Consider the following 14,924-nt stretch of genomic DNA (forward strand, 5'->3'; position numbering starts at 1 on the left):
GGAGGATCAGGAAGAATATGCAAAATTTGAAAGGGTGTTCAAGAGGGGAGAATGTGCAGATGGAGAATGCAAAATTAGGAGATTCCTTAGTCTCCCAGAGAACTACTTAAGGCAATAGGTACATGAAAAGTGATAAACCCTTTCCTTTGGATACTGAATTTCTTAAGAGGTTAATTCTTTCTCTAAAACTAAAAATCAGAAGGGAAGATGGGGAATGAGCCCTACTAAGGAATCTAGGGTGTGGATCTTCTTTTGATGCATGCAGTGTAGAATTTTGTTGAGATTACAAGATACCAAAAGTGAGGGTGCTCTCCAGAGTGCCTTGTCAGTTCTGACAGAGAGGTTTTTGAGCTTGGCTAGAGTACAGCGCTGAGATGCTTTATGAGTGGCAGGTATCTGAGGCGGAAAAGAGAAAGAGTTGGATTGAAAGCCTGAGGGGCCCTGCTTATGAAGTCATCCGTGTCCCCGGCTAACAATGCCTCCATTAGTCTGGCTGGCTTTCTTGAGGACACTCAAACAGGTGTTCAATAGTATGGAAAAAGCAAAGGACCATTAAGGTCTAATTTCTAAAAACTTACCATGAGGCAGGAGATAAAGCATTTGCCCTGTGTTGATGCTAGAGATGTTATTTCAGAAGGCAACAGAAAAGCTGGTGATAGATAGGAGTATGCATCATGCAACTTTCAAACAAGACATTGCTGGAGCTACCCTCACTAAAATGCTTCAGTGGAAATTTAGTCTGTCTGACTATAAGACTAGCCTCCCAACTTTCTGCAGTTAATAAAATTCTAAGAAGAGAAGCATTTCTCTAAGTTAGGCAATAAGGAGAACCCAAAGGATCTGAAGCGGCTGCTGAGGTTACCCCCAGGACCTTGGTGGACAAATAGAAGGGAAGAAAATCCCTAGTGTTCACCTTGAGGCATTGGGTGCGCCATGCAGCACATTTGGCCCAGCTCTATAACAACACCCATTGGAACAGAGACCTAGAAGTTTGCTCAGCAAAACTGCCACCAGTTTTTTTTTTAAATTGTTGTTAACAGAGCTATGTACATGCTAAATATAACAGCAAGGGAGCTACCCCTCTTGATCTTAATGCTAGGCCAAGTTTCTTGAGATGGACAAAGACCCAGGACAGTATATTGAACATCTGTGGCATGTAGCCACAGGGCCTAGGATAGGCAAAAGCAGCTGAATTTCTACATGACTCTGACAGAACTGAAGGACAGATACTAGGGGACACCATTGTTCTTGTACCCCATGGTAAGAAATAGGGGTAGATATGACCATGTAGAACTCAAACACTCTTTAAGTGGTCAGGAAACTTCCACTATTCACTGGCAACACAGAAGCATTTGAGGATAAGTATAATTTAGTAGGCGGATAATCTATAAGGGTAAATGGTCACTTCTGCCTCCTTTCCCCTACTTCATCCACAACTGGCCTGGGCCAAAGACCAAATTCTGTTGCCTTTAAAATGACTACTGTTCAAGTGATAGCATCTCAGAACTGAAGGAGCCTGGCTAGAGCACATTCATTTAGACTTGAAAGACCCAGAAGGGTAGAGAAAACTACTTAGGGGTAAAAGAGTCCTGTGAATGTGCAAGGGTGACAATGGGGATGGGTGGTGACTTTTCCTATTTATATCAGGGCTCATCTCTCCTGCCCTGTAGAGGAAAGGATTTGTGATAAGGGGACCTGTTCCATCATCTCTGAGTTTAGGGAATAAGCATTCCTTGACTCCTCTTTCTTTTTTACTTCCAGTTTAATATTTTCAATGGAGGGAAGAAGACCAATATCATCGATTCAATCCTTCGGATATTGGAGCAATATTCTAGCAACTTGGAAGATTCTAAGAATGTACTGGAGACCTGGAAATTGAAAACCAGAAAACGGAAATGCTTCTAACACAGATGCTACCACTGTATGTGTGAACACCTGAGGAGTGTGAATCCTTATAACAGTGTGTTCTATTAAAAAAAGAAGAAGAAATTACCCATCAACTAACTGCTCCCTCCCCTATCCTGTACCCCCTCTACTCCCAGTGGGTTTGAGTCACACCTTTAAATCAAAGTAGAATTGGAAACCAAGGGAGCAGAGCACACATCCTAATTTTCCACTACCTGTGGATCATACTGGTCATTTAAGTTTTTTGTGCCTCAGTTTTTCTATATGTCACTTCGTTGCTTTGCCAGGATGTTGACCAATTAAAAGAAGAAAGCTCCCTTGAGCTCCTACAGGAAGGTAGCAGGGTTGTTTTTTCCAGGGTTTTTCTCTTCCTTAGTTGAAAACATTTTTTTGTTACAATTCCCAAATTTCCCAAGCATCTTATCATGTTGTAACGTGATCTTCTAGGAGATAATTGGGGAAATTAGTCTCATGGAAAGGCAACCACCTGGGAACATTCCCTGGGATGGGAGAGTTGAAGCAGCAGTATTGAGAACTGAAAAAAAATTCCATGAAGGCAACTTGAAGCAGGTCTGTCTGTTCAGTGCTATACTCTAGCACCTGCACAGTGCCTGGCACATCAGAAGCACTTGATATATATTTGTAGAATAAGTGAAGGAATTAGTGTTTTTACTCAGGTGACAGTTCCTTTCTCATCATTTACTTGGCAGTGAGTTTTAGAGAAATCATGTTTGAGCAGGTGTGTATGGCATAGAGGGAGGCTGATGTCTTCTTAGAAATAGCTATGTCTGCTTTTCAGATCAGTCTCTGAATCCCTCAAAAAAGGCTTCAGAGTCAAACCTGATGCCTTTGATTTGGTCACTTGTACTTCAGTGACATTGTGGGCTTCACCACCATCTCAGCCATGAGTGAGGTGGATCTTCTGAACAACCTGTATACACTTTTCAACATGGTCATTGGCAGTCATGTTGTCTACAGGTACATTAATTAACATAGAGAATGAGATTTTTATATTAAACTCATCTGTGTGTATTCCAGATTTGAAGGATGCATTTTTCACAGGATGTTGTTCTTTAAGAATAAAAAGTTAAGTGGTACACCACTTCTATTGGTTTTCCTTTGGAAATGGAGGTCAAACATAATGCATGTCATTTCCCACTTCACAAAATAACAACTCTCAACCCAGAAAGAGATTGCCAGACAGGGCTGGGGCTGTAGCTCAGTGGTAGCACCACCTGCCTAGCACACGTGAGGCTCAGCACCACTTAAAAATAAATTAATAAATAAAAAAGTAAAGGTTTTGTGTCCATCTACAACTAAAAAAAAAAAAAAGAATAAAAAGAGAGATTGCCGGACAGATTCCTTTTGATCTGTTTTCTAGAACTGGGACTAAGAAGAGGTTGAGGCTGAGAGCTACTTGTGCTTCAGTGGCTGAGTTCCCATAGTGCAGTCAATGTTGTTCTGGGCACTGAAGAGGATACAGAAATAGTTGTTTTGCCCACAGTAATGGCTGCAACAGTTCATCCTGGTAACATTTGTGCAGTTCTAATATATGCTATGAAAATTTGGTCTCTTCCTTTAGGTACTGTTTTTAAACAGGAAGGAACTTGGCATTACACCAGGGAGCTATTAGACCCAAGACTTTGGGATTGCTACAGGGTAACCGAAAGCCTACCTATTGGTCTGAAGTCTGGGGAAGTGATTAATTGTAAGGTTGTAAGCCCCTGATTCTATCTTCTCCCACTCCCCTAGCCTATAAGTTTCCAGTTTCTCTGTCAAAGGTTGCAGAACATTCATTCATTTTGGTGCAGTTTCCTTACCCTTGTTTTTATATGTTGTTTTGTTCTAGGCAGAAAATGACTAAAGGTATCATAGCTGTGCAGGGATATTTCTACGTTGTCTGCAACATGGATACTTGTCTTACTGATGGAGAGAGATGCCCCAGGCTTCCCAGAATTTAGACAGCTCCCCTGTCCCAGGAACCAAGGTAGAGCTGGAGAATGAGTAGCTCCATTCATTGGATCCTTCACAGTAGTCTGAAATGTTCCAGCTCTCAAATCACAGGGCAGTGTGTTTATCTCAGATTAGACAGGACCCTTTCAGGTCAGGTAGAAAGCCTCAGGGCTAGGCCAAACCATCTAAATAGGGCTCAGAAATAGACATCATACCTGTCAATCAACAGGAGCTGCAAGCTAATCAAGAAGCACACATGGAAACCACGGTGGAAAAAAAATCCATGGAATCAGACTACCTGTCTTAACTTGTTGAACTCAAGCAGCCTGAAGAGAAAAACAAATCACTGAAAGATAATTCAGTTGAAACTAAAATCAAAGATGATTCAGCGTGGGCAGTAACACAGCCACTAGTTTAATCAATCCAGCTGATTCTGTTCAGACAATTGTTGGGGGTCTTTGAGATGAGACCATTAATTATTTTTGGACTTGGATGCAGTATGGAATTAGTGGGCTGCTCCCAGGACAGAGCAGGGCTATATGAATCCAAAAATGGAATCTAATTTTTCAGTCCTGTTTATTAAAAACAACACTGTGCAAAGGAAGTAAAAATTGAACCAGCAGTGAATCACCAAACCCGTTTGTATTTTCATTTTCCTTAGCTGTAAAATTGGAATCACCTCCCCTGGCACTTGATAATCTGAAAGGGAAGTGAAAAGGCTACATCAGAATTATGGAGTTGGTGATTTGTTTTCACTTTCAGTTCTCCTGCCACCACCTCCATCTGAATCAGACCCTTTTCTATACCTTCCCTTCCCTTTCAGTGTCCTTATGCTAGCTGATGCAATCTGTAATTCCTCATACAAATCTACATGCCAAGGCCCAGAAGTGCCCAGGCTCCCTGCTCTTCTAGTCCCCTCATAAATATCCTTGGGGCTTCCTGGTAACTGACTCATCAAAGCTAAAGGGTCAACTATCAGGCTCTGGTAATGGCCAACCGCTGAGTTTCCACTCCCATACAGCATTTATGCAACTCTATGCAGGCAATCATGCCTATTTGGGGGCAGGAATCCTTTCCTCAAACCATACCAGGTTATGGAGACCCTGGATGGAAGCATGCTGAGAGACAAAGCCCTAGATGTGAAAAGGATCATTGTTATTGGCTATATAGAAAGTCATGATGAGAGCCCATTGCTGATTACTAAATTTCTTTCTCTGCAGCCTAATCATAGGCTGGTTTCAAGACATGACTTTTGGTGATGATGATGATGGTGATAGCTTACATTAAGTGTTTTGACATACTATTTAGTCCTTAGAAAACACTATGAGGCCAGTGTTGTCATTATCCCTATTTTACAGATGAGGATACTGAAGCACACGGATTAAGTGACTTGCCTCAGGTTTGTAAGTGGTGAATCTGGGATTCTAGTCAAGGCAGTATGATAGAGTTTCATTCTCTTAACTATTGCATCCTGTAAGTGTAGTCCTCTAGGAAAACATAGATTGTAACTAGATCCAGTTCTGTAGTAGCCCAGCCCAACTGGCCTTTCAGCTTACTCACCTTTTGAATTTACCTGAAAAGCTTCAATTTACTGGTTGTCCAAAAGAATGAGCACACTTCTATGGAGAAGATGAGGAGCACAAATTTGCTTTTATTTCTAAATGTTCATCCCTAACTGGCCCGTGTGGATTAGTTGTGGGCCAGTATTGCTGCCCCTCATGGAGGTAGCAGTAAGAAAGAAGGAGGTGACTGGTGGGAAAAGGCCCAGTTCTTATTCCCAATTAGTATGAAAAACTAATTTCATCATATTTTAGAAGTAATACAGAAACCAGAGGGAATAGATTCTTCCTTGTCCTCCCTTTCCCTAGGCTTCTCTAGTTCATTTACCCAAAGTTATCTATAGATATGCCTGCTGGGGGAGTATCTTAGGCAGCTTCTCCTTGGGTGCTCCCCCTGGGACATCCTACAGACAGTCCTAGAAATATCCCCTTTCCCTTCTCTCCAAATTCCTTGCAGCCTGATATTTCTTTAAGGTCATTCAGGAGCCTGTGAAATAACTACACTTATTTCAGAATCTCTGGGTGGGGGGCCCAGACATCTGTAGTTTTTAAATAAAAATCCTTAAGTGATTCTAATGTACAATTAGACCCATAAACTGCTGATAGCCTTCCTCTGACTTTCTCACTATAGAAGAAGATCACGTGACCGCAATCCTATCCCAGACACAGTGAAAACAAAACAAAACAAAAGAAACACAAAGAGGTTAATTGCTTGCTAATTCTACTTTCCCTGATTCCCAGGTAGAGACCATTGGAAGTATTTAGATGGTGGTCTCAGGCCTCCCAAAAAGGAATGGCAGCAGGCATGCAGCTGAGATTGCAAATATGTCCCTGGATATCCTGAGCTACATGGGCACCTTCAAGATGCAGCCTGTGCCAGAAGTACCAGTTCAAATTCAATGGGCCTGCACTCAGGTAACAACAACCAGTTTAAGTAAGATGAAACATTCCCCATGTACCTTAAGGAAGACTAGAAAAGGAAAGTAAAAAGGTAGTTCTTCCCTGATTCCTGGCAGCTGAATTATTGAGGTGTCCAGGGCTGCATAATTCCTTTATGCCTACCCAAGTGTACCTTCTTCCCAGCTCCTGCACCACAGTGAACAGCAGCCCTCTTTTCACTATTAAACTGTTTCAGTCTGCCTTTCTGAGTTAGAACCAATGGTTCCTTGTTTGACTGTGCTACAAGATCACCAAGTATACTGTATTTAGGATAATTTGTTTAATTGATAGATATCTCAACTCCTGAAGTATTTTCCCCCACACTCATTCCTTCTTGCTTGGACATTTTCAAGTTCTCCCCCTTCACTGTATCCTTCCTGTTTCACTTCACACATTCCGGTATATTGAGAGACATCTCACTTGATGTAACAGATATCTCACCTACTAGTCCCTCCTGGTAGCCTCCACACTCCTCACCTCTTTCTCTTTGATCTGCTCTTATAGGCTCCTTTTCTTCCCTCATCCTTTTCATCTCTTTGTATCAAACTTCTTGAAAGAATGAATGACACAATGCCATAGTGAAGAGGCTATCCACTCCCCATTAACCCTTTTGCAATCTGGCTTCAGCCCTCACCACTTTCCCCAATCTTTGTCTGCTCTTACCTGTCTGTAGCATTTGGCATTCATGACAATCCACCCTAAAACTTCTTTCAGTTGGCTATCATGATTTGCTCTCCACTTTCCAACAGTTGCTTTTCCACTTGGTATACTGGTTTTCTTAGCTTTTCTTTTCTTTTCTTTCTTTCTTTCTTTCTTTTTTTTTTTACCATTTTCTGCAGAAGCTTTATTGCATGTTCTCACCTAATTTATTTCTCAACCTGGTCCAACCAGGGAGCCAGGCTTTCATATTCTACCATTCCAACCTGGCTTTCATTTTCTACCACTGTCTAATAATTTCTTTTGTCTCTAACTGTCTCTTAAATAATGGTGTTCCCCAGGATTCTGTCCTGATCCACTATTTTTCCCTCTCCATACTACTCTGGGTTATTTCATTCTTGTCTGTTTTAACTACCACTTGTAGGCAGATGGCATTTAATTACACATCTTCAGGACAATCTTCTCCCATAAGTTTCAGCCTTTGTATATCAAGCTTCCTGCTGAGGTTTCCACCTGAATATTCCACATGGTCCTTTGACTCAACATATCTAATACAGAAATATTCCCTTTCTCTACAAACTTCCTCCTTTTTCTGAATTCTCTATTTCAGTTGGTGTTACCACTATTGACTCAATTACTCCAGTTGGTTTTTAATATCATAATAACTCCTCCCTTACTCTGACCTTTGACATTTAACCAATTGCTAAATTTTGAACATTTTACCTTTTAAACATTTATTGGGTCTATCTTTCCTCTCCTTGACTCTCAGTTTCCAAATATAAGCCACCAGCATATCTTGTCTGGATTACTGCAATAACATCGTTTTTCTTCCAAGCTTGCCTCTTTCCATCCATCCTTCTCATATTAATCAGCATAATCTGTTTTTTTGTCTTTTCTTTTTTTAGACTTTAAGTTCTTTGGAGGTAGGAACTATATATTACTCATGTTTGTGTCATGAGTGCTTAGTATATAGGAGGCATTCAGTATTTTTCTTTCAAAGACTACCACTCATCTCTCATTTGTATTCCAGTTTCCTATCTCTACCCTCCCCCTCAGTATACCTCTGTTTGGATAATTTGCCATTATTTCAAATTTAACATACTTAATTCCAAATTTAACTCCAAATCATCTTTTCCTCAAGCCAGCATAAACCCATAAGCCCTTGCCAATTTTCTGTTGATCATCAATTGGACAGCCAACAAGTCTGCTGATTCTTCTTTCATAATGTCTTTCTTTTCTCACCCCCTTTGACCATCTACTTCCCATCATCACCTTTCCAGTACCACCTTCTTGGATTGCTACAATAGCCAATAGGTTTTCCTTTTACAATGCATTCTATACACTGATTTGAGAGACAAAAAAGGAAAAAATAATTTTTATTATATAAATTCTTGTTCAAAATTCTCTAGTGATTGAAGGTCCTCCATCTTGTACAACCTTAATACAATCTTATCTCCAATTTCTCCCCAGCTGCATGAACTGGTAGACTGCTTCCCCAAATTACATACATGCTCAATCCCAACCTCAAGCCTTTGATTTATGTCCCTTTTTGCCTATTCAAAACTCTACCCACCATCAAGACCCAAATCAAATCTTACCTTCTCCATTGACTCCTTCTTGATTGAGTCAGGTCCTAATAAGCACCTCCCCACATTTTCTAAATTGTTATAGCCTTCTATCTGTACTATTTATCTTGCTTCAACCATACATGTCTTGTGTTGTTGCTTAATTGCTTCCTGTTTGATAGTTTCATTCCTTCAATTAGATTTTAATACTCCCAGAGAACTGAGACTATGTATTACATTTTTGTACTCCCCTTTGATGCCTAGCTCAATGCACAGTGGATGTTTCTGATTGAGTAAGAAGTGAATTAAAATGGGAATTTAAAAAAATTTCTTATTTTTATTCTCAGAGGAAAGAAACTTTTGAAGCAAAACACATAATTATTTTCTAACTCAGGAAACATCAAAAATATAATGCTGAAAAATTTAAATAGAAATGGCAGAGACCAGAAAGGTAAAGTTTGGGAAATTTCTAGATATTAATGAACTGACTTTTCAGTATAGCTGCTAAGTTCTTTCAGTTACCCTGAATAGCTACTATAGCCATATTAAAATGTGAGAAGAAAAATCTTTCAAAGAGCAAATAGAAAATATCCTTGGATTATCTATACATAGTGCTCTTCTATACCCTAACACTGATAATTGAAAGTCAGTTCTACTTGTTTTCAAATTTTCCAACTCTGTTAACAATATTTCTCCTAGTAGAGTTTTAGGCACAGGTAGATCTATGAGATACTTCCAACCCTAAGGCACAAGAGAGAGTCACATTTTTTTCTTGCAATAAACACGTTTGGATCTTGAGTCCCTGTGCAGGCTTTTCTGGTTTGGTGTTGAAGCATATTTGTCCTGTTGACAGATATAAGCATCTTGGGTGCAACTGTTACAGGTATAAATCAGAAAGGTAGTCATGTATGCATCATTATAAACTTGCTTTCTCATAGAGCAAAGAGTTTTTTTTTAATTCAATTATAAGTCTTTCTTCAGATTCACAGAGCTATTTGATAGCAACTTTCATTCTTTCACAAAACTACATTCCTCACCCTTCCATTAGCATCGAGTGCATACTTTTGACTGTAATTCCTCCTGCTACTCTTTGAGGCCGGTTGTTGATGGAGTGACGGGTCTCACTATACCCAGAAACTGCTTGTTTGGAGACACCATGAACACAGCTTCTCAGATGGAATCAACAGGGTTATGTGAGTATCTATGGATGGATGGGTGGAATAGTAGCATCTACTTTTGGGAAATGATTCTTTTTCAGGAGAGGATAAGAAGAATAGGGCACTTGATTTTGTAATGTTTTAAAGAAAAATAAAAGATAATTTGAGAAGATGAAGATTTATCACACATTTTCCTGGTCTCTAATAGCAAACCAGTAGGGGGTGATGTTGGCCTGAACATGTACCTTTCTTGTTCTAGAAATAAAGCTGTAGCTAAGTGGCACCGAAACAGCCAGTCAATTTGATCAAAACAACTTAAAAAAGTCTTTTGGGTAAAGGAAAGAATTGGCCAGCCTAGTGGGTGTGGGAGAGTCATGTTGAGAAAAGAACTAGGTAAGAGAGTGACATTTTCAGTTTTTCAGCTAGTTTGTGAAGACACACTGGAACCAGCTGCCTCCCAGCTGGCTGCTATTCACTGCTCTAGTCCTCTTTTTGAACTGGTTAGGACCCCAGGAGTTCTGGCTTCATCAAATAACCCCTAGAATTTAGCTAACAATAATCCCTTAATCTAAGGAGCTTGGAATTCTGAAATAATTAATTCCAACTATATTGTGTAAAAAATCTTTAGCTTCTTCAAAACAAGCATAATATCAAAGATTCCACGTCTTCTTCCCTTCTTTGAGAATAAAACTACGTAAACCATGATCCCACTTGTCTGTTGCTGACAAGATACTGGCTCTACCCTTTCTTGATTATTTACTGCCACTACTGAGATAATGTCAGAAACACAATGTACCTTTTACCTATATCATGGTTGAGCAAAGAAATTTTTCATGCTGTTATAGGAAAAGCATAGAGAACAACATCAAATTTTATATACAGTTTTCATGGATTTTATGTTAAAAAGAAAGAAACCATTTAAGCCCATAGGAGCCCTGGCTCTGGCAGCTACTAGGCAAGATAAGCTCTTCCCCAACTTTGGCAGTATACTCAAACTAGTCCCTGATGATATGGTGGCCTATATCACAGTGGGTGGTGCCCTGTCTGACCCCACTCCCCATCACTCATGTTCAGAAACAGGCTTACACAATGGGTCCAGTCTTAGTCAATCTATCCTGTGTAGCCATGATTAAGGAGGCAGCACGGAACTTAGAAGCTGTTGTCAGAATAAATTTTCTGACATCTGGGAAAGTCTTCAAACTCTACAGATATGGCAGAGGCCATGGAAGTAGTCATCCAGGAACCACTGTGTGAATATGACTTTGCATATGACTTTGCTCTTGCAGTGCAACCCAAGATGAAGTGAAATTGATCATGGAACCGCAATGCAGATTTGGCACAGTATGCTGGACTGATGTAAGCTTGTAGAAGGCTGAAGTCATATTCTGGTCTGCACTACAGAAAACTCCACACATTTCACATTGCCAATAAAGAGTTGAAAGCAGAAATTGAATTTTGAGATTTAAGCAGCACCTTGTCCAGTGAACAGGCAAGAAGAAAATGAAGCAAATCACTCACAGCAGGTGTTTATTAAGTACTGACTATGCAAAGAAGGTATTGTGAGGGATACAAAGAAACGTACACATGTGATCTCTGCACTACAGGAGCTGTTTAGTGTGCTTTTCTGAAAGCTAATGACTGTGAGCTGAATACGGCATTAAGCTCCACAAGTGACTGAACATCTGTAAAGAGGTAACCTCAAGCCTCACATTGAATATGAAACCAAGACATGTAACAGGTCGATTAACAGAAAATCAATTTTACCAATATTTCATTTTTATCCAGTTGCATCCACTGAGATTCTGGGGTGGAAGTGACTAGTCACCTAGCCCTGGAGTGATTCTCCTTACCACATCACTGACTGGTAGTTAGAATTGGCCATCCCTTTTTCTCCACCAGCAGGATCACCCTGCTAAAAAGCTCCCTGAAGATGGAATATTAGCGTGATGGCACAGTTTGGACTGAGATAGACTGGCCAGGCATGTGGTTTTCATAAATAGGACAACCCCTTTTGAGCAGAGGCATTGGGTCCTCATTAGTCAATGAGGAACATGTAAACAACAGTACTAGGCTGTTAAGGGAAGGAAAATCATCATGAACATACATGGTAAAAATTTCTTGCAGTTCTTTCAGTCATGCCTTCCCATTCAGATTGTAATCAGCTTCTGAAAGAATGGTTCTGAAGCATGTGTGAGAGCAAGTTTTGGATTATTTAAGACCCAACCTCAATAATGTGACAGTTTTCAGGAAGACTAAGGATCTTACCCCAGTTAAGAAGGAGGTTATTCAGACAGTCATGATGGCACACACCTGTAATCCTGCGGCTCAAGAAGCTGAGACAGGAAGATCACCAGTTCAAAACCAGCCTCAGCAATAGTGAGGTGCTAAGCAACTCAGTGAACCCTTGTCTCTAAATAAAATTAAAAATAGGGCTGGGGATGTGGCTCAGGGATTAAGAGCATCCAGCACCAGAAAACAGAAAAAAATAATGAAATAGTTATAGTTCATTATTGTTCATTAAAGAATTAGACTTATGCACTTAGGTTCTAAATTTATTTTAAAGTGGTAGTTCCCCAGGTAAAGTTCTTATCCCACGTTTATTGGAAAATAATACATTCTTGTGGGTACACAGCTAGAGACACCCACCTAAAGAGTAGACGTTAATGTCCAGTATCCAAGACAGAGGTCTTGGGATATATCTCATTGATGTTTAAGTACAGAAATATTGAGATATAATTGTAAATATGCATGAGCTTTTGTCTCTTTATACAGTTTTTTGTCTCTTAAGTAGTATTACATTAATATATAAAGTTTGGAAGTTCAGCTCTAGGAGCAGCATGCGAGAGAACCTACTGAAGACAAAATTCCCTCAGAGGAGGTCACATTTCAGTTGAGAGCACAGTGGTGGTTGCTGGTCTTTCCATCTTCAAGTTAAATTAACACCTTTCTATTGCATGGCCTTTCATCTGAGATGGTGTCTAGGAGGTTGATAGGTGCTACAGCTAATGCCTTATTTGGGCCTAGGGAGAAGGCCATCATTCCACCTCCTCCTCCTGTGCAACCCTAACAAAAGCTCTCTCTCTCAGGACTTTGCTTAGGATCTAGTACACTTTGAAGTGGGGTCATTTATTAAATTGAGAATTTATCATTGATTTTATCAATAAGAAAGGAGCCAAAGTCATGCCTCTCTTTCTTTTCTGGCTTACCATATTCATGTCAGTCTCAGTATTGTTTCAATTCTTCAGCCTCTGAGTGAGGGCTATGAAGTCGAGTTTCAGGGAAGAACAGAGCTCAAGGTATAATGTTCTTTTGTTTTTGGAACCAAACCACTTGGATACACCTGCTTCTAGAGAGGTCATGGTCTGCTGAAAGAGCTTACCTGAGAGTCTGAGACTCAGAGCTATAATTTAGCCAGAATCTCCAGCTCTATCTGCCTCAGTTTTTTTCCTCTGTAAAATATGGCTAAACGGGGCTGGGGTTGTAGCTCAGTGGTTGAGCGCTCACCTCACATGCGTGAAGCATCAAGTTTGATCCTCAGCACCACATACAAAAATAAATAAATATAACAAAGATATTGTATCCATCTATAACTAAAAAAATGTAAAAAAGTATACAGCTGAACAATCGCCTCAAAACAAAGGTTGAATGTTTTCACTGATATACAGATGCTAACATACAATGGGAAGCAGATAGAAGTTGAGTGGATTAGACAAAGAGGAATGAAGGGGAGGGAGGGAAGATAGGAAAAAGAAAGTGAAATGAATCTGACTTAACTTTCCTATGTACCTACATGAATATATCACAGTGAATCTCACCATTGTGATCATCTACAGGAAATTAATTTTAAAAAATAACTATGGTAAATGGCAGAAAGATCAGTAGAGGGAAAGGAGTAGGCAGTGGTGAGGAAGAGGTATTAGGGACTGAATTAGAACAAGATATATTCCATGCTTTTATAATTATGTGAAAATAGATTCTACTGTCATGTATAACTAAAAAACAATGAATTAATTAATGAATGAGTAAATAAATAAGTAAATAAAAATTATATGAAATAGGTAAAAAATATGGCTTAAATGGTTGGGGGAGGGATCATTGAGACTACTTTGCTTTTTTCAGACTCTAATTTGCAACTTTCTTCTCTTCCAAACTGTCCAGAATTCTGCTTTCTGAACAAACTGTATTGTTATTTTCATTTTCTAACTCCCATTTTGTTTACTCTTTGGAAGTGTTGGACATTGTTCAATAAGCAATACTATTGGAGAGTTTGAGTACTCTATTCACCTACTCAGTGTCCGCACTTTCTGACTTTTCATTTACACCATTGGCTATTTACAGAGAGGCTTTATGTCTTTCTCCAAGGGCCAGGAGGAACAAAGTCAGTTCCTATGAAAGACCAACATTTTGGAGCATCTTTTTTCTCTTTGGGAGCTACACTTGACCTGGGATTCAGGATTGGAATAACTTTCCTTTTTCCTTTTCCACTGAATTCTTCTCATGTATTTCTGGATGGTCCCTGGTGACCTGGTTGTAAGAGACCCCAGTGATATGATAATCTAACTCCCTCATTTTCAGATGAAGAATCAAGACCCAGAGAGGAGAAGCAATTTGAGCAGGGTCACACACTCAACTGAGAGCAGAATCAGGCCTAAATTCAGAAAGTCTGATTTGCTTCCATGACATCACATGGCATATAGATGATTTTCTTAGTGATTATTCTTGGGAAAAGCAAATGCAAGGAACTGGGTGATATGCAATTTGTTTCCCCTAACGGTGGTAATTTACACGTAACTAGATTTCATAAGTTAAATGTTGGAAGACCTGATTCTAGTTGATCACTTCCTTTTTATGTCTAGTCTTAGTTTGTCTTTTCTAATAGTTTCTTAATATCTTCCAGCAGGTGGAATGAATCACAAAGGAACAGAACCTCCCCCACCCCACAACCTCTGCAGAGAACTCACACAGTGAGGTTATGGGGGTAGGGATATTACTTGGTCAGTAAATCAAATTGCCTGAGTCTTTAGTGATCCCTCTATACATCCTGTCATTTCTTAGCAGAGGAGGACAAAGATAGCTTGGTTTCCTGAAGCACTTTCCTCTACATTTCTTGACACAGAAATTTCATTTAAAAACTGAAGAAACGCCACTTTAGAAGCTGAAAAAGGAAAGACGTGACCCCCCCCCCCCCC

The 14,924-nt window shown here is 39.8% G+C and overlaps 1 protein-coding gene across 1 annotated transcript in view; it reads left to right on the plus strand.

The window, feature by feature from the left end:
• Positions 1–14,924, plus strand: part of Gucy2f (guanylate cyclase 2F, retinal) — a 113,290-nt gene that overhangs the window by 84,888 nt on the left and 13,478 nt on the right. The window contains 10 exon segments of the mRNA XM_048796867.1: positions 1,758–1,849; positions 1,852–1,921; positions 2,705–2,766; positions 2,769–2,883; positions 3,755–3,771; positions 5,217–5,257; positions 6,159–6,312; positions 6,315–6,345; positions 9,674–9,766; positions 12,914–13,031. Of these exon segments, the coding sequence (XP_048652824.1) occupies positions 1,758–1,849; positions 1,852–1,921; positions 2,705–2,766; positions 2,769–2,883; positions 3,755–3,771; positions 5,217–5,257; positions 6,159–6,312; positions 6,315–6,345; positions 9,674–9,766; positions 12,914–13,031 (793 nt within the window).

Source organism: Marmota marmota, unplaced genomic scaffold, assembly GCF_001458135.2.
Source record: "Marmota marmota marmota unplaced genomic scaffold, marMar, whole genome shotgun sequence".
Classification (NCBI taxonomy): Eukaryota; Metazoa; Chordata; class Mammalia; order Rodentia; family Sciuridae; genus Marmota; species Marmota marmota.